General features: G+C 37.0%; 1 protein-coding gene across 1 annotated transcript in view; it reads left to right on the top strand.

Annotated features, from left to right (window-relative positions):
• The first annotated feature begins 5,901 nt into the window (after window positions 1-5,901).
• LOC116174624 overlaps window positions 5,902-21,013 on the top strand; it is a 91,071-nt gene continuing 75,959 nt past the window's right edge. Inside the window, exons 1-3 of the mRNA XM_031492564.1 lie at window positions 5,902-6,086; window positions 10,010-10,223; window positions 10,281-10,422. Of these exons, the coding sequence (XP_031348424.1) occupies window positions 6,046-6,086; window positions 10,010-10,223; window positions 10,281-10,422 (397 nt within the window). The 5' untranslated portion in view covers window positions 5,902-6,045. The remainder of the gene's footprint in view (window positions 6,087-10,009; window positions 10,224-10,280; window positions 10,423-21,013) is intronic.

The raw sequence follows: 21,013 nt of genomic DNA, 5'->3' as shown, positions 1-21,013 counted from the left end.
TACATGACCATATAAGGTAATTTTAATGGTTAACATAAAAAAAAACAAAACAAACTAAATGTCCCCTAACGACAAGAAGACAAGTTAAATCGGAGAGGCAAACACAGAAATGCAAAAGTAACTAGAAATTGGTCGCATTCAATGACTCGAGAAAATTTAGAAAGTATACAGGTGGAAATTGAAATATGGACAGAAATGTTATTATATATTTTAAAACTGCTACAAGACTGGTATAGTCGTACTTTAATTTCTAATAAAGTGACGTTACGGCAAAGAGTAACCATAGGATACTCTTTGGTTACGGTAAGCAAAACTCTTAATCGAAGACTTCGAGTAATTGATACTTGAACTACAAAATAACTTCTGATTTAAAGTAATTCCAAAACGACAAAAACCATATAAATTTGAATTAATTACGTTTGGTTGAATCACAAATTTGAAGTAGATAAGTATGTTACATAAGAGAGATAAATCAGAAAGTTTTTACAAGATGATGTCACGTCTGGTTCTCACTAAACTCTGACGAGTTGATCATCTTTTCATCGGCGGGTGGTTGTTTTCTTTTGTTTTAATATTCAATGAATTTCAAGATAAAGATAGAGAATGACTGATCATTTTCGGAATATGCATAACAATGTCTCATTGAAGTCCCCCAAACATCAAATCAACATATCAAACCGTTTCAGCAGGAGAGCCGCATTCTATTACTTTATAACGACCATGGAGCGAGCAAAAATGAGTGGAGGTCGAGTCGCCTTTGGAAGTTCAACTTAAGTACGATTTCCCATTTAAACAAAAATTCCAAAGGTGACTCGACAGCAACTCATATTTGATCGCATAGTATATTTTAGCTTAAGAATTCAAAGGTAGAAATTTTTTTCTGAAATTTAGATATTTCAAATTCAATTTCAATCCCCAAGGTTGGGAAATACACTGAATTTGAAGGTCATAGTTTTGGACCTTCAAATTCAGTGTAGATTATTTTAATTTTAAAACTTAAACGGCAGAATCGTAATTATGATGATGAGAAATCTTCAAATTCAGACTTGAGAGTTGATCCTTCAAGCTTCCAATTTTAATCATACCACATATAAAATTAGGCAAATCTAATGATGACAGACCATTTTTAACTTATCGAAGGATTCATCTCAATTTACTCTAAGAGTGCGAGAACTTATATCTAAACTACCCTTAATTACTTATAAGGGATTATGGGATTCCACTCGATAATTTCTTTTTAGTTTTTGGAACAATTTTTGGTGAATGTCCACAAATTACAAGAAATTGCGACAAGTAAAACGATTGATTGCGTTCCTAAATAATTGAGAAACCGCAATTTACCAAAAGAAGCTGTAAAAAGATAATGATTTCTCCTTGTGTAGCCCGCATACAAATTCTGTTTCAGCAAAATAAATGAAATAAAAACAGCTTTCACTGCTGGTATCAATAATAATCATAATTTACGAGTATATACTGTTAAGATGTCTCGATAGGGTTATGGATTTTGATGACAGACTCTAAGATTTAGCTGTGGTTTTCGCCAAGTTCATCTATAACTCCCTTGTACACTGGACTATATTTCACCTTTTTATCAGTTCCGGGCGACTACAATGCCCTTGTCGCCATAAAACAGCGCCACCACCTTTCTATTTTGTGCGTTGTTATCGTCATCTCTTCTTTATATAGACAAAAAAAAATATGTCTACGGTCTGATATACCAGCATTAATTTATTATACAAAACTGTGCTTCAATGATACTAAAGACAGTAAAACCTTTATCAAGATCCTTATAGTTGGCAACTACATTTCGAATTAGTTCGCTTCCCTTACCTAAACCTTTTATATGGAGGTAATCAAACGACACTTTACTGCAAAAATTAACGCGGAAAAAAATCAAATTACATTAAAAAGTTTCTGGCAGATGTGATGTTTCCCGGTTCAAAGTCATCTTAAATTAAAGAGACAAATACCCAAGCAATCAAGCAGTGGTACCTTGTTCTAGGCACTTATGAAAGTTTAGGAGAAGAGGTCGCCAGATTCAACATTCATCTCGGTCGTAATTTGTTGGGCTCGATTAATCACAGAACGAACCATTTACAAACGTCGACATACAACAATTATATAGGGTGAAAGTGAAACAGGCACTCAGGGCCAGGATAACACATACCGCGCAACAAGCGACCGAAAGAACAATTCATTAAAGAAATCTTAATTACCTTAAAGTGTCAATAATCCAAAATCTCCGGTCGTAGTTGCGATTTACAAAAAATAACGCACAAACACAAAACACCAGGTGATATTGCTTCGAAACTTCGTGTCTCGATTTCAATTATAGCACTAGAACTTCGATTTAGATGACACTGCTTCCGCTATAATTACAATTGACTCTTCAATGGTGGACAAAATTCAAAAAGTCTGTTCATCTGCTTTCGCAGCGATAAGGACACTTATCGCAACGACCGGAAAAAACATGAGATAAATTTGTATAAATAATTCCTAACTGATAAACCTAGTTTTAACACATAGTTTAAATTTACAAATTACCAAAACAAAGTAAACAAAACAATTAATTAAACAAAATCAAACGTCATTAATTCTGATACGAAACATAAACATCGAAATCAAACAACTTAATCCTACGTTTTTTAAAATGTGCACTCTCTGAGAGTAGCATACACGGACGTGGTAAGTTAATAATTAATTAATTACCTTACTCTTTGTACAAAGAATACATACTACAATTGTTTATTTAAAGAATAAACAATGAGAATACCTTTCTTAATTTATAATTTCACAATCCAGTTTATACACTTTCAATTTAAACACTTAAAAAGAAATCGGTCCTAAAATCTGAACTTTGCCAATCTTAATCTAACTAAAGATTATTGTCTCGAAGACTCGCTGTATTACATGACTGCTTGCTCCTTCAATTAGACGAAACTTTTTTCGTAAACGGACAACAGGCGTTAAACTTCTCACACCAACTTGCTTTTGTACAAATCACGAACTGCGTCTTAAACTAAAATAAATAGGGCCGAATGCCCGTAAAAAGATGTACACGCGCTTCAACCGTTGCGAAACCGACAGCCTCGTTTTATATTAATTCAGTATTTAAGGAAACACCACTTCCACTATATAAAACAAACTCCTTCTTCATCAATATTCAAATCAAGCGCCAATCACTTCATTTTTACACATGAAACGTGCAATTTTTCGTAACACCTTATCAGTTTAGCGTAACGGTTTAAGACTGGGACTCTAACCGCACGGGTTGTAAGTTCGAATCCCACAAGCTGCCAGTTTTAGTGGTACAGAACCTCTCTTGACTACCATGCTTCGGAGGGCATGTAAAGCTGGCAGTCCTGTCAGTGATACCACGACTGTTGTTAGGTCACACATACGGCTGCTGATGCCATCTGAAAACGTCTGTACCACGGGAGTGGGTGAGGGTGAGTGTGTAAGTTTAATTAATTTATAGTTCACCTGATGATGGCGATTATCGCCGAAACTATAGTCGTGTTTTAATAGTGCAACAATAAATTTATGGGGAAGGCTTTGAGATCCGATTTTCTTAATCTTTGATGTGCAATTTAACACAGAGAAAAAATTTAAACGAAAGTTACGCAGTTAGAAACAATTCTAAAAAGAACAAGTATAAATTTGCACAACTCATGTGCAGATAAAGCGCATTTTTTTAAACCAAAATAGCTTTTTTTTTTGACATCACCAATGGATATATTTCTTGCAGACGTCTCAATCGCCCTTTGTGAGTACCCTGTTCCGACAATCCGTTCTTGAGGTATAAGGGAATATACTCGATCACGATAAGAGGTCGAGGAGGAGCGCTATGGTTGGTAGAAATTAATTCCTTTCGTTAGAGTACCATGAAGGATAAAACTAGGTCCACTACATTTGTTGTTTTCTTTGAAAGTGAGATCCTTGAAGGTTGCTTATACGAACCCTCACGTTTGTGCATCAAAACGCAGCGGTAATAAGTTGCATTGATACTTCGGATGTGACTATTTTTCTTCTTCTTACTCCGGCTTAATCTTGGTAAGTACCTTCGTAAGTATCAAGGACATGTAGGAATTTTAAAATTATTTGTCAGGTTTCAACTAAACGATTTTTATTAACTTGAACAACAAAAGTAACGTAGCAAACACAGAACAGCAAATAGTAAAAACTAATATCAAATAATGATTTTTGGAAGGATTTCGACATATTTAAATTGACAATTAAGTTAATATTGATGTGTGGAATGGAAAACAGTCACTAAGCCACATACACCTACGTTGGCTTTAAATTTTATTAATTTGAAGAATTCAGTGGGTGGCCTCGATCAACTTTCGCCAATTCCAAAGAATTAACTAAACAATTTCACCTGACATAATTCTTGGGTACGACTAGAGACTAGAGTAGAGAAATCTGACATGAAAACTCTATCTGGGCCGCACTTTGGGTTCGATTAAACACAGAGGTAATTAATTGACAAAACACAATAATGTATTCCGCAAAACAGAAATTAAAACAACAATTGTGGCAGAATGAAAGGTATTTAGGGCATGTTTTTACAAATACCACGCACGCAGGTGGTCAATAGATAATTAAACAAAGAAATCTTAATTATTTACAGTTTTTCAATAATCCAATCCGTTAACACTTAAATCCCTCAATGCGATTACTTAATTTCTTTCACATAACTTTATTATAATATCGATTAATTACGTCTCCAATTAAATATACGGCCGACTGCTCAACATAACCGCGTAACAAATATCACGCACTCAAACCGTCATCAAAAAAAGTCCCGTTTAATCGTTGTCGTTAAAGGATCTATCATTTCCACCATAAAATAATCTCCTTCTTTATTAATTTTTACATAAACCGCCAATCACAATGGAATAACTCTCCACTTATGCCGAGAAACACGCACGTCTTCGTAAAACACCTGCATCTTTTTGTTAGAACCACATGTGCATTAATTAAATTTCGCCTAACAACAAAACTTCTTATCGCTCACCCAAAATTCGACCAGATGTGTCTTACTTCTAACACCTTACGTAAATTGAGCAATTTACAAAAACGAGGAAATTAAAACGGAAATTACGCATCTACACAAATTTCTAAAAGGAAAAACAAATACTGAAATACAAATTCAAACAAAACGATCACACTTTGTGTTTATTCGTAAAAACCCATCAGATTTGCTGTACAAATTGAAATAATTCACATACAGAGTGGTCCAACCTTATTGAAGGTGCTGAAACCACAATAGTGTATTCTGTCACAATTTTTGGAGGAAACTGTTTTTTTTTAAATCAAAATGGCATGGCACATTTACATTGTTGTCATAACGTGAACATTGCGCTAGAAGCTTTACTAGTGCACATCTAATGCTGACCTCATTTTGTGTCACTCACAATAAAAAGATGAAGCCAAACGAAAAAGTCACATTTTTAGACTTTTCCCGCAATTTTTTTTGCATTAATCATTCAGTTTTACACACCAAGACAAACGGATGTTTTGCTTTTTAAACGTTCACGTCTATTGAAGTTGTCATGGAAGGAAACGCTTTTTTAATGGAAATAATTGGAGCACGTTTGCGAATCCTACGTACCTATTTCTGAACGGAACCGAATTTCCAGATTTACAATCTCGCCCCCTTTTTTTGCGAGGAAACGCGTAACCTTGACATAATGCGACGTCGCGCGAAAAATTTCGAAAAGAAAAACCCAATTTGTCGCTGACTTCCAACGATATAATCTAAAAATAAAATTTGTAAAACAGTGCATAATGAGATGAGGGAGTTCTTCCTGTACGCTAATTGAAACGGAAACGAACAATCGAGTTGGCTGCGACAAACTCGCGTGGCCCGACTTCAATCTACTGATAACAGTACTGATAACGCGTATAAACTTATCACGTAATCATTACGTAAGGTATCGGGAACGAACTTTTAAGGGAAATAAGCGACCGGCGAAGGGACGTTCCTAAGATGAGCGGGTGTCGGTTGTTTCGGTGACGGTTCTGATTTGCCCACCATTCATGATTTGTGATTTTTTTAGGGGATTATCCTTCATAATGAGGTGAGTTGTTTCGTACAGAAAAATGTACTTCTTTGCATGGGATGCGTGCAGTTTACTAATAAGCTTTCGCAAAAATTTACATTTTTGACCAAGATACGAGTATTACTTACACATTGGGATTGTATTCGCCACATAAATATTATTTTAAAATTGTTCTGCTTCTGATCCTCAACCCTTTCCTTTTAAATCACTTCTTGTTGTTCGGTCTCTTACTAAGGCTGCACACTTTTCACAAGCATGGGTTGGGATACCATTATTGAGAGGAGTTTAAAGCACTCACCATTTCTACCACGAAAAGATCAGTCCCATTCCAAGGGAACACTATTACAGTATCACTAGTTCATCTAGTGATTTGTATAATTTTACTATACCTAATGTCTTCCTCCGTTCACTGCCACTGACCACGAGCACTTAAAAGGGAGTTCATGATTTCGGACTTTGTGTCCGTCCGTCCGCCTGTGTACATGATAACTCGCGAACGGTTACGAATTTTCCAATTCCGTTTTTAGTATTATGTTTAGCATGGCCTAAGGAAGAACTGATGCAATTTTCAGTGACCCATGAGCTCGTTTGAAATATATTTGTTAGGTACAAAAAGAAATGCTGGTTTATTCTTACTATCAAATTGCAAAATAAAAATTGTCACCACCTTTGAATACCGTATCATGCAAATACAAAATATTTCCCCAAATATTCAAAATTATGAACTCACAACTCTTAGTAAATTCACTCTACAACTGAAATTCCCTCAATTTACCAAACCCCCAATCAAGAATGATCGATTAGCAAATTAATTAGTGAAGCTTTCTGAAACTTTCCACAAAGAAATTGATATTCCGGGTAAAAATTCGCACGTATAGTGCCAAGTATAAGTAAAACATATAAGGCAACTCTTACCTTAAATAAACCTAGCAGTTGATGCCATCCAAATCTGTAAACGAAAAAAAGTATTACGTACACAAAAAGGAAAAAATTGGGAAAACCTTCTGTGGGACAAAAACCCCAAAATAGCTTACATAAATCAACTACGATAACAAAATGCAAAAGAGAAAAATTAACAAATAAAACATCTCAAATTGTACGAATCAAATGCAGTTAAACAAAGTCATAAAAACACAACACATGAGGCATCATAAATGCAAGGGGAAAGCATGATAAATCAATTTAGAACATACATACATTAAAACACACATACGCATTTAGGAAAACCATAATGGTGTGGTTCTACTCTGGCGTCAGTTGACGCAAATTAATTTAATTAACTAATTCTGTGCTTGTAACGAAATCCTTTAGATCAAAATTGCATTTAAACATTCGTATATACAGGGTCTCCACATTTGAATAGCGTATCACACAAATACAAGATATTTCTACAAATATTCAAAATCATGAATTACTTCACTCACAACTCTTAGTAAATACTTCGGGATTTTTGGTTTCTTCATCATCTTCCTCGGCCTCCTCGTTTTCCTGTGGTTCATTAATTTCCTTCTTTTCCTTGGCCTTTTCGGGTTCTGTATCATATTGTTCGGACTCATTGCTTTGACAAGCTCTTCGACTTTTTCGGTTTCTTTTTCATCTTCCTCGGCTTTGTCGTTTTTGTACGGTCTTGTTTATTTCATGATCTTTCTTCGTTTCTTAGTTTTTTCCCACGCTCAATTAAATTCTTATTTTCTTCGGGTTTTCTCTCTCTTCATCATCTTCCTCGAGCGTTTCGCTTTCCTTCGCTTCATTTATTTTCCTTCTTCTCCTTTGATTATTTTGTTTCTTCATTATCTTCCTCGGCCTTCTCGCTTTCATATGCTCATTTAGCTTCTTTATTTTTTCTTTTCTTCGACTTTGAAGTTTTTACATCATCTGTCTCGATCTCATCGCTTTCATAAGCTTCTTTAACGTTTTTTTCCTTTGTTTCCTTAAGTTTTTCGGCTTCTTCATCACATTCTTCGGGCTCCTTGCTTTCACACGCCCCTATTTTCCTTCTTCGGCCTCATCATCTTCCTCGGTTACTTCGCTTAATTCTTTACTTTCTATTATGCCCCTCCTTTCTCTGCTTTCTCGCTTTTGTACGGTCGTTTAATTTTCATATTTTACTTGTTTTTCTTGACTTCTCCCATTTCTTTCTCGGTTTTCTCGTCTATCCATATTTCCTTATTTTTATTTTTCTTCTTTTTTTTGAATTTTTCCGGTTTCTTGATCATCTTCCTCGACCTCCTCGCTTTTCTACGCTCACTTAATATCCTTCTTTTTAGCGTATTTTTAAGAATTAAAAAATTTTTGCTATTGTTTGCGTTTTGTCCGTCCGTCCGTCCCACTTCCACCGTTTTGAACTACTTCTAGGGGAAGACGGTCATCAAATTTGTGGTGCTTAGGTTTAGGAAATTTGGTGGGGGGGGGGGGGAGGGGGGTACCCTACCCTTCATGGTATTCTAATGAAATGTCTCGTCGAAATACATTGATGTGTACAAACTATAACTTTCCCGTGCGAGATCAGTTAGCGACCGGGGGGGGGGGGGGGTTAAAGATGTATTTTATCTCTCATTGTACTCGTATTCTAATTAAAGGTCTCACCGAAAACCGTTTTCTAGCAACGACTGTTTTTCTTTCTGTCCTCTTATCAAAGTACGGGGTGGAGGGGGAGGGGGGGTTGGAACTAGTTTTATCCTTCATGGTACTCTAATGAAAGGTCTCAACCAGTCTCAACGAACTAAACTGCACAGGGTACTTTTGATATACCGACTTTGTGGTTCAATGGTAGAGCGTTGGGCCATAAATCCGGAGGTCGGGTGTTCGGACCTGGGTTGAAGTGAAGTTTTTATCTGTGGCAGAGTTGGGAATTACCTTAGACCAGTTTTGAGCATTCTGCCGGCTTCTCCGAATTAGGTTTTCTTGCAGTTTTCCAAATTCGTAATGTAAATGCCGGAGTCTAGACCGGAGTAGTATAGAACAACTTAAAACCTTCTGCAGAGGCACCTTTAAAAAAGCACTATGTTGAGGGCCCAGAATTGAAGAAAATTGGTATAAAAATAAAATAAAATATAAAATTAAAATAAAATAAACTGATGACTGATTTACAATCCAGTTTTATGAAAATACATATAAAATAATAAATTTTTTGCCTAAATGTACATGTACAAGGGGCTGTACAAGGGTAAATATGACGGGAAACAAAATGAACTATTTAACAGAAAATTGAAATTGGAGCTATGTAATTCAGGGTGAATAAAAAATACAGTAACCAAATGTTTTACGGTACCTTCTAAATATTTTACTCCTGGAGTTGCGTTGATCCCGTAGAAGTTGTCTGAAGACAGGGTCCTCCTACGAGTTATGTCAAGTTCATGAATGGACAATGGCCCTCAAAACGTAAGTTGATTTGCCATACCTACGTCTCGCCCAGATCTATGGAATTGGTATTTCGTCAGCGTATCTTAATTTATATTATTAATTTATGAAAGTACGATATCAGGTCTTTTTCACCGCGAAAAATTAACAATGTGAGTATGGCAATGGACTAAGTTTGTTTTTTAAATGCAGTAGTTCGTCCCTTTCCACCACAACAAAATTCTTATACCGATCCGCTGGAATTTTACGGAAAAAACCACGAAACTAACTGCAGCTATGATTTCGCCAACCTTTTCAAACTTTGCGATCTAGCTTTCGTAATCGCAAACAGAGCGGAGTACCGGCTTGTTATTGCCTACCTCTATCTATCCCCTTTTTCTCCCTTTTCTATTTATAATTGCCCAGTAGAAAAATCGAAACGGACCCAACTTAAATACCGAGACCGCGTCCGTTTTCAGCCAATCCGAGAGTCCCGACTTTTGCCCACTCTGAGAGAGAGAGAGAGAGATTAGGCTAGCTTAGGATTTGCCATTGTGCTTTTTTCGTTTACTAAACAGTTACAATTGCTTATTTTGTTACAGAAAAAAGTGCCAGTTACGAAGGAAAATGTACGAGAGCTCGTGCTCGTATCAGAGTGCCCTCGAACTCAAACGTAGTGGAAGTGCCGCGTGCCCCTTAACCATTAAAACCGAAGAGTTCGGCACCGCCGCGGACTGGCCCGCGTACCGATTTTGCAATCCGAGCACCTTCGAACAGCTCAAGCAGAGCGTCGAAAAGGCGAAGGCCGCCCTTCAGGTAAATTCCATCGTCGATTTCCCCAACTTGAACGATCCAACTAAAAATTGGTTACAGGACCGGAGCGGTTTTCTGGGGGCCGGTAGTGCTTTTAGTGATTTGTATAGTGGTGTTAGTAGTACAGGAAGGACCCAAGATAGTCTGCAGGATTCGAGCCGATTACGCGATACCGATGTCGACATTAAGAGATCGTCGCAGGGTAAGCGAATTTACAATTCATTAAAATAGGGCTATAAAAGCGCGCATTTATTACAGTCGAGATTTTCGTTTTGTGTTATAATTTTAATGTCGGGAGAAATTTTATGTGCCTACAAAAGTTTGTTGCAAATTCGCCCTTTATAAAGCGCTGCGGGTAATGTGAATCAATAGGAGCTAGTTCAGACGCCCTACGTCCTTGCGGCGATAACGTGCTCGTCTCAACAAAAACTTTCTTTTTGTACAAAATGAAAGAGTAGCAACGCTTTGATCGCAAAAAAACCCGTAACATTGATATTAGTGAACAACTTCTGTTATTTTTTGTTAATGTCATATGAAATCTTTTTCCACCGTACGGAAGTATACAGTGCGTTCGAGATGAGAGGCTCACCTGAATATTTCTTTTATTTGGCGAAATACGAAAAACTTTACTAACCTTCTAATGTTAAAACTGTAGCATGAGAACTTTGATCTTGGTCGTAACTGGGCTCGATTAAACACGACATAGAACATTTACATATGAAACAAATTAATTGGACAAAATCAATCAATAAATCTGAAATAAAAATAGGCACTCAGGGCCAGAATACACATACCACGCAACAAGCGATCGATTGAAACAATGAATTGAAGAAATTTTGAAAGTTCCAAAATATCCGGTCAGTTGCGCTTTCTATAACTGATGCACAAATACACACAACAACCAATTGATGTTGCTTTTGGAACGTCACTCCGTTACTTTAATTGCACTTAAATCCAGATTTAGATGACACTAGGTTCGTTTGAATTGCAGTTTGATGGTACTCAAATAGTATATTAAGAGACAAGTGTATAATCAAGTCTTTAAAACACGCGCAACGAGTTTAATGGCTCAGTTCGTAAATATTCCTCGAGAATAATAGCTAGCATTATTGACTCGTGATATAATCTACTATTACTTGATCCTCCTATTTTTTGAGGGACAAATATTCCTGTTGATAAAGTTGATATCAGTCCATATTGAAAAAAGAAGTAGGTAGTAGTAAAAAATTTACCGCTTTCTGTCGCTACATAGTATTGGAAATTTGAAAAAAATTCGCCAAGTTGATGTGAAATTTGTTGGACTCCATCAAAAGGTATTCTCAAACGGAAAGATAAATAGTCGAATTTTTTTAAAAGTGCAAGAATTTTTTATATCCACCACTTTCACTAACTTAACTTTACATGAGCAAAACAGTGACACTTTGTTTTAAATAAAATTGTCAGTGTCGGCCATTAGCTATCGTATCCCGCTTAGGAATTTAACTAAAAAGGGGAATTGTATTTATATCGGTAGTGTTTCTTTTATATAACATACCACGACGTTTCCTATGTTTATGTTCCGCTAATAAGTGAAAAAATGCATATGTGTCATTTGTTATCTATTGGGCGCAACTTTATGGAAAGCAAAGGGCATGTGCATCTTTTGCTTTTGGTCGAATTTTTTGAAATAGATAATTTTCACGAAGACTTACTCTTAGTCCAGTATGCAGATAATTTTGACCTGCAAAAGGTGGTGTAAAAGATTTTATTGTTTTAAATGGTCCATTTGGGTTCAAATAACATGTATTTGAAGAGTGCGCACAAATTTTCCCGGCACAACTTTTGGCAGCGAAAAAACCTCAAAATGTTTGGCATTTTTTTTAGTTTTTCGCCTAAAACTCGAAAACGGTCCATATTTTATGAAACACTTCGTTAGTAAATTAAAGAAAACAAAATTATGCGTCGATACAGAAAAAACAAACAAAATCGGTCCAATCGAAAAATTTTTACAAGCGATCAAAAAACGCCCATTTTTTCCAACGAATTTCAAAAATTGGTCCAATTTTAAATTGGTGGTACTTTTTGAAATCTCTGACTGATGTTCTACAATATTTAGGGAGGGGGGTAGTGGATTTTATCGTTCCTTTAGGAGCCACAACGCATTAAAAAAAGGTTAACTCAGTTCTTTAGAAAAGTTGGAAAAGATGGGCGTTTTTTGATCGCTTGTAAAAATTTTTCTAATGGACCGATTTTGTTTGTTTTTTTTGATCGACGCAGAATTTTGTTTTCTTTAATTTACTAAAGAAGTGTTATTCATAAAATATGGACTGTTTTCGAGTTTTAAGCGAAAAACTGAAAAAAGGTCGAACATTTTGAGGTTTTTTGGCTGCCAAAAGTTGTGCCAGGAAAAAATTGGTGTGCACTATTCAAATACATGTTACCTATTTGGACCCAAATGGAAAAACGTTAAAATCGTTTATTTTTTTATTTTATTTTATTTTATCCCTCTCTTGTTTTGGGCCCTCAACAGGCATGCGCCCAATTACCTACAGAGTGACCCGCATAATGCTATTTAGAGGTGCCTCTGCAGAAGGTCTTAAGTTGGTCTATACTACTCCGGTATTTACCTTACGAATTAGGAAAATTGCAGGAAAACCTAATTCGGAGCAGCCGGTAGAATGCTCGGAACTGGTCTAAGGTAATTTCCATCTCCGCCACAGATGAAAAATTCACCTCAACTCAGGTTCGAACACCCGACCTTCGGATTTATAACCCAATGCTCTACTACTGAGCCATAAATCCGATTTACACCACATTTTGCTGGAATCGGCCCTTCTGACTGCTCCGCATACTGGACTATCTGAGGAAACTGATAATTTTAGATGAGAAATATACACAAACGTGTAATTTAATGATATTTGATTTGATCTAACTAAACAAAGTGCTGCGCTTCTGGTAGTTTGAAAGCATTGTTATAAAACAGAGTTCATATTCAGCACTACTTATGATATAATATTGTAGTACCTAGTATTGTACGTACCCCCCGCCCCGTCAAAGGGAAATATTATTACAGCCTCATTATAGGGGTTTTTAAATTTCTTGAAGCATCCTGTTGGGATGCAAAAGGTTTTAGAAATAAAAAATTATTTCCTATGTATCTATAATAGGATATCCATTTTTCGTCTTGGATTTACATGATTTACAAATCAACAGCATTCAAATAAATAAATAATAAATAGTAATTTATCTAATCCATATCATTAGGAACGGCGTAACAATGTGTAGGGTAATGCCAGGTAGTTTCTTTTGTTTTCCCTTTCAAGTAATGAGTTGTCGCCTCAGGCATTATAAGTGCAATTTAAGTTGCCTATCCTTACGTTAGCGTTTTGATTTTTTTCTGAAGATCGCGAAACATATTTTTTAAAATATATGCCTTATCATAATAGATGGAAATAATATCTTTAAGTACCGCCGTAAGAAATACTGTCGGATTTCCAAATTGGTGCTGTACGTTTTTCTACCCTCATTACAACGGCTGTTATCTACAAAAAACGATTTTTCTATTCATCGATCTTCCTAAAAAACTAAGACCGATATTTCAATTTTTTTTAAGTACCGCCGTTCTTTTCATCATTGCAAAGAATATCCACTATCGAGAATTTGTTAGACTTCAACTACAAAAGCAGCATTTCATAAGGAAGTTTAGCTATTTTTCCAATATGGCGGATTGACTACAGAGGAGCCTAGCCATGTATTCGAGTATAACATCCAGAGACTTGCTATAAGTCTCTAACGTCAATATGATTTCATTGTATTTCCCCTTATTTTTAAATTATATTGCAGGTATAATAAAAAATACTATAAGAAACACGTGTATAATTGGTGTTTAAAACACTTGCAAAGTTTAAAGGCACTCCGCTACGCGTCGTGCCATTAACCTCTTTGCGCGTTCTTTAAAGACTTTATACACTTGTCTCTTAATATAGTTGAACTAAAAATGGTAGCGTTAGGATGTCCAAAAATAGTCAAATATCGAATGGTTTTTGAATGCTACCAATTTTTTCGCATAAACAGAGCGTGATGGGAGATGATGAGCATCAGGAAAAGCAATTTCATATCTCACAATTTGCATCGAAACAACCTCTAAAATAAGACTGGGGTTAGAACGCTCATTGTTCCTTCTGGCATTTCGCACAGGTGAACAAACCTTTTATCGTCTTTTGCCTAAACACTATACCTACCTAGATATTTTATTGTGTAAGTAGTCGATAATTGCAGAAAGCTTATGGGGAGCCAGTTATTATCTGTCGGCAAAAAATGGGGTTGCAATATTTCAAATGTTGCAAGCCTCGTAAATATCGCCTCTTTTTGTCTGTTGGAAGCCACTTTTTCAAAGTTATACTTCTTATTGCTTTTAGATTTGTTCCTTCCTTCGAACGGGTAAAAAACGACAAAACTCATTTCGTATAATTCAATTTGTTGGCGGAATTTATCGAAACGCGCGCCTCTCGCAAATAACAGCGGCCACAAAGGGCCCTTAATTTAGTAATTGGTCGCAAACACTAAAAATCTCTCCGACGCTGAAAGCTCGAAAATTTAAGATGGTAGTCGAAGATGAAACGTGTATCCATAGCAACCCCCGTCACAACCCCATTGGCCGCGTTTTATCTCTTACGCTAGCGCAGTCACCTCGTGCTTTTATAGTATGGAGATTTCAGACGCCATTGCTCATAGATATACAAGATCGCAGATTACGCACCTTGTTAATGTAAACACGTGCACTGACCTAACGTAACCGCATCGATTGGACCACGTATATATGACCACCGTTACGGACACGTGGCGATACCTCTCCAAACGCGGAAAAATGCCGGAGAAAAAAAGCTCTAAATTACGAATTCAAAGGAAACAAAACGGGGGAACGTGACAAAGGAGCGGAGACATTGTAAAGTTCTTGAAAAATATAAAAGGAAAATAACAAAAGTTCGCTTTTCAAATTAATGATTTATTTTGGTTGAGGCCAAGATGGCGGGCCCGGATGTGCCCAGAGAGATGCGGAACTCCGGAAGTGACGATCGTGGCACTTCTGAACACCTGAAGGAATTTTCTTACGACTTTTTTTTTATTAAATTGTTTGGCTCACCCTCGAGACATTTTCGAGAGGCGCACGAAAAAAGTCCCTGTTTATGTTAATGGCGTGTGCTGACATTGTCCTGTAATGGGGGAGAATGAATTACGCCTTCAGCACTAAGGAGAGTTGCCATTGTACTAATAGCACGGAAGAAATTGCTAATGTCGCGTTTGGTATATTTAATTATTAAAAGGTTATACCTATAGAAGACGTAACAAAGTTATTAACACAGGTAGCCCCAAAGAAATGTACAGCGAGTGCTTTCATATTGGAATCGGTATAGGTAGGTCTAGATCGTCGTCACCGCAGTAGGTACACAATTTTCTTCCTGAGGCATAGTAGCGACAGCGTTTTTGCGTAGCATTTTTGGACAATTTCTAAAGAGCAGTCCTAAGAAGTGAATGACATTTAAAAGTAGCTGTACTTACTGAAAACTAATAGCCGGTAAGTTGTTGTATTTATTGAGAAACATAACCTTTACAATTAATTTCGTTTTCAGCCAGTGCTTACACCTGCTTTGAGGGTGGATTGCACGATTGCTATCCCATCTTTTAGTGCACGTACAATTTCTTATTCATAGAAATAGAAAATTATGAACCTAATTACAAGGTATCCGCTATTTGAAATTGGTAGTAAAAGTAAATTCTTTTAAATCCTTCTAGGTGGATCCGCGTATAAACGTTGTGAAAGTTCCGATTAATTCTTTTTACCCTTAAAGGCACGATAATGAATTGAACATACAAATACAAGAAAAGTGAGATTCTCTTATTTCACAGTATTAAAGACAGAAATCATTCGAGTCAATCACGGGTTTCTTGGATAACGTAATTCCAATTGTCGAACCAAATCAATGGGTGGAAATCTTAAGGGAAGGCAGTTTCGCTTTTGCTCGGAGATTATAAAAGCACACAATCCGATACAAAACGTATTTTGGTAATGAAGTTTAATTAACTGCGAGCAATTTGTACCACTTGATGCCGGCTTGGGTAATGCTGTTTATATAGGGTGTTAAAAAAGAAGTGTGTTCATGAAATTTGAATAAAAAGGTGAGTTCACGTCCGATTTGGAGATTTTGTATTTTATTTGTTTGTTTGGTTGATGGCAATTAGGTGTAGACCATAATATCATTCAAATGTTCCCTTTGTCTACATTTTCGATGGCTTGGGCGCATAAATGCCCCTCCGCGGTGTTTATCGATGCGATGATGGCCGTCTTTAACTCTTGAATACTGTTTGGATTACGCACATATATAAAAAAGTCCAATGGGGTCACAACCCACGATCTTTGGGGCCAGTTGACATCACCGTTTTAGGAGATAATGCATCCACGGACCTAATCGCACACAACCGGACTTGACGAACACGTGTTTTAGACGCTGGCGTAACAAATTTCTGCACGATTTTGCCAATTGTGATTGCGGAAAACCAGTTACGTTCACCAAAATAATCGCACAAAACGCGAAACGTCCTTTTTTTTGAACGCTCATTTTCGTAAAACAGAACCTCACGGATGGTTGCTTTACATTTTTTCTCTTGCAGCGGATTTCCCTTTCTGTCTTAACTGATTCACCACTTAAAGATGACTTAACTATGACGCAAAATATTACTACCCTGCTATACTTATGCAGACGGTCTTTTTTTGGTCGCTCTTCGTAAAACTCGCGCTTTCGTGGCTTGACACTTAATGTCCCGCGACTTTTATGACCGCGCAGCACGACGCTCGCTCGGCTCTATCGCGTAAATGTCTCCAACTACCTTCCACGAACGGGCCTCTCACCATGTTCTTTTTTAAAGAAAATGCCACAAACCTCGCGCTAACAATTTCCATGCAGGGTAATACCCTGATGGTAAAGCGAATGTAACACATAAATACGGCCACGTACTTTCCATTACTTGTCTCGTGACGCGATAATCTAGCGTTTCTAAGTTTTAGCACGCACTGACAGGTCAGAGCCACACTTGGGAACCACTCGCCCAAAAATTTACGTTGACGAAACCCGCCCATATCTTCCTCCTGCATGACTTGTAACACTCAATTCCAAAGGGAAATCGGAAAAATTTAACTCTGTAGTGAAGTCCCGTTACAGGGGAATATGTTAGATTCTTAATTTAATAAGCTGAAAAGTTTAATTGAGGTGAAAAGGCCCTCCAGAGTTCAACTTGGCAGTTTACTTCAATCGAAGGAGTCTGGAAAACATTTATTAATAGACATTTTACCTGGATCGGGAGTAGAATCGTCTATAAATCCTAATTAGGGTACTAAACATTCATATCCAGTTTTATGTCTTTCGTCTTTGGGTAAGATCTTAAAATACACCTTGGAACATGTTTGGTGCATTCATTTTTTTTTCTATTTTCTCAATATTGCAGCGAATATTCTAAAAATCCATAATCATCGTGGTGGCATCAGCATAAGGAATGATGGCGGATGTGATGCATTCTTTCCGGGAAATACGATGTGTTTATTCAAGAATGTTCTATAGAAAGAATATTGTTTGCTATGTAAACAAGTTGAATTGTGTTTAGTATGTCAGTTCCAACATTGACGCTGAACTGATAAATAGTTCGCACTCGTTTACATGTTATAAATTGTGTACAAGTGAGTGATAAATATTGAGCATTATAATTTCAGCTTTACCGGCTTTTGTTTTAGCTGCCATGGCCTGGTGACCGCGGTTTTGATTTCTTGCATTAATTTCAAGCAGTTATTCCATTTTTTCTGGTCACTACTGGCGTCAACTTTTACTAATCGTCAACTTAAACACACCCCACGCCTGACACAATTGTTACTTAAATTTAATTACGTAATCTATTCATGTAAAACTAATTATTAATTGAATTATTTTCTCTTACATGTACATTAATAACATGAGTGCGAATGTCACTATTTATCACTTCTGCATCGAATTTGGCACTTCCACCAAACACGATTCAATAGAGCAAAGAAAAACTAGAGAATTCTCGAATAAACACATCATATTTCTCGGGAAAAAAGCGTTACATCCGCCTTCATTCTTTATCGCCGGTGACTTATCCTGGCGATTTGACGGCGCCGCGATGTCGCTTTAAAATATTCACTAGAGTATATTTATTACGCGTTATATTAAAATTATGTCAAAAATACTGGTACTTGATACCTTAAAACTAGTTGTCGCTGTTTACAAGAATGCCGAGTATCTCGGCTTAAAGATGGAGATTTGTGGTCTTCACCACCCTGTGGCACTTTTTTGTGAAGCTTTCAATACCACAGACTCAATCTAGCTACGTTTGTTTCCGAGACAGTGTGAAAACGAAAAATTTGGCTTTTCAGGATTTTATTACATTTTACTACCCATGTAAGATAGGAAAAGGGTAAGGGCAACGTTTCTGAGAAGACACCTTGTATATCTTAACGTCCATTTTTTGCATTATTTTTCTTGATCACTTATTAAACACGCAGAAATGGCTTGTTAAAATTGTTTCATGTTATCTCCGGGCGTTGTGATAAGAAGTTTCTTTGTAGCTACGGAAAATAATTAAGTTTAGATAAGCAGATGTTTTTCTGTCGACCTAAACACATGTGGTAGTTATTATACGACGTAGTAATTTTGATAAAAAGGAGGAAATGGTTCCGAAAGTTGAAAAGAAAGCAAAGTTGTTTTAAATTGTAGAGGAAGATCGTTGCTGTTTTGGCGGTGGAGGGTTTTGGTGTATCATAGTTAGCGGTAGTTGGGTGCAATAAATTGCAAGAACATTCTTGGTATTCTTGAATAATTACTGTACGAGTTGATACCAACATCGTTAACAACTGCGTTTCATGCCTTAATCTAAGCATCAACGACGCAATCACATATCAGCAAAAGCAGAATCGAATGCTAACGCGTTTCTAAATTATCGTGAAGTTGGGTGCCTGGCACTGTCCCAGGTTAAAGGAACGTAGGCAATGGGTCCGAGTTTTCTTATTTAGGTGGGTGCGACTGAGCATGCGCTATACACTACTAGAAGCACAATCCGAGCCGCCCGCAACATCACCGACCCTCCATATTTTGGATCCAATTTTATTGGCTTTATATGCCATGTTATACTTCCCGGTAAGTGTTAAGTCAAGAGGTGAGATTATACTCACTTCTTTTTTATTGACACGCGTGGTGTGAAGTTATTTAGTGAATATTTTATTGAATTGTGTTATTTTCGAACATCCTGGCAACAACACTAAAGAGAATGAAGCGTGTTGACAAATTATTATCAATGTAAATATGGCACATTGACGTTCATCTTCATACACGTTGAAAACTTTGTGAAAATGCCACGTATCAAAAAAAGTGAAAGACAATTTGAGTGTCGAAAACAATTCCGTAAATGAATACCTATATAGTTGAAAAACGTGATTAATGAAAAAGGAAATTGTAAATGGAGAGATATTTCACATTTTCTCTGCGGTCGTAAAAATAAAATTTAGTCGTATTGTGTATAAAATTTATTTTTCGAAAAACAATCAGGATAGAGTTTGATGGCAAGTATTCCAATTAAGCTCTCGTATCAAATATGGCGACCGGAATCTGAGCATCAATCACTGTGCACACGTCAATTAGTATCCGGAAACACGTCACTATCAATTTAAGCAACGCCCGCTCATCACCGGATCACATAACCTATATTGATTTGCTACACTTTTTATGAATTGTTGGAAAAATTGCTTGTCGTCGACGTTTCACCGCGGCGACTGCTCACTTTTAGTTTATTTAACAATCATTTTTAATTGCATTGTGCAGCGCGCCGCTTTGTTTGGTTAGTGGTTGTTGTCACGCATCGACATCAAGTCACCCGTGGGAATCGAGACTACCCCTAATAGAGAGACGCACTTTATAATGCGATTCTGGAGTGCGTGTTTGGGTCCGTGCCCCAAATCGTTAAATGGATCGAAACATATGCCTTCGGTCCTCCAGAGACCCCTGTCAACATACATTTGTAGCAATAATTTTTATCTCCCCAAGCACCGCACCTGAATAACTCCACCAGCTACAAGAAATGTAAATTAATAATAGACTGGCGCAACTTTTCGCACTTAACAAACGCCAGGGAATCTCTTAGGGGATGATTTTAGCGCCTTTTATTATCACCCCAATCGCTTATCATCATACCACCTACCGGCAAAGGAATGACTTTGCACAATCGCGAAGCGAAGCGGAGTGCGCCCCCTTCTCGCATTGTAACACTTTAGCGGGGTTAAACGCTGAAAGATCGTAAAATAAAAACGCGTGCACCTAAAATTAGAATGTTTGTCAGGGACGTAATTACATTTATCAGCGTTTCTTCGCATCGGAAGTCGCCCGTCTCCACAACACCAAAACGTCGCTGACAGAATCTCGATTTTGTTCGCGCAATTTGCGAGGAAGACAAAAAAAAACGAAAACGAAGCCGCACGTATAATTGATTTTGATCGGCTGTCAGATGAAAGTGCAGATATAAATATCTGGTGTCATAAAGATGTGGGGGGTCGGAGTGATACATACAGGGTTGTTGAATTGTGACCGCCACGCCCTGATGGTTAGCGGGTGCTACTAATTGATATATTGGTAATGGTTCGGGTATCTGTTTGATGCGTGGGAACTGACGTTTCTTTGTTGGAAATATACTTAACGCGTATTTTACACACCCTTTTACCTAAGGGATGATTACTATATTGTAAGGTAAACAACTGTTTC

This window comes from Photinus pyralis, unplaced genomic scaffold, assembly GCF_008802855.1.
Source record: "Photinus pyralis isolate 1611_PpyrPB1 unplaced genomic scaffold, Ppyr1.3 Ppyr1.4_LG6, whole genome shotgun sequence".
In the NCBI taxonomy this organism is placed as follows: Eukaryota; Metazoa; Arthropoda; class Insecta; order Coleoptera; family Lampyridae; genus Photinus; species Photinus pyralis.
This window is presented reverse-complemented; position numbering and strand designations above follow the sequence as displayed.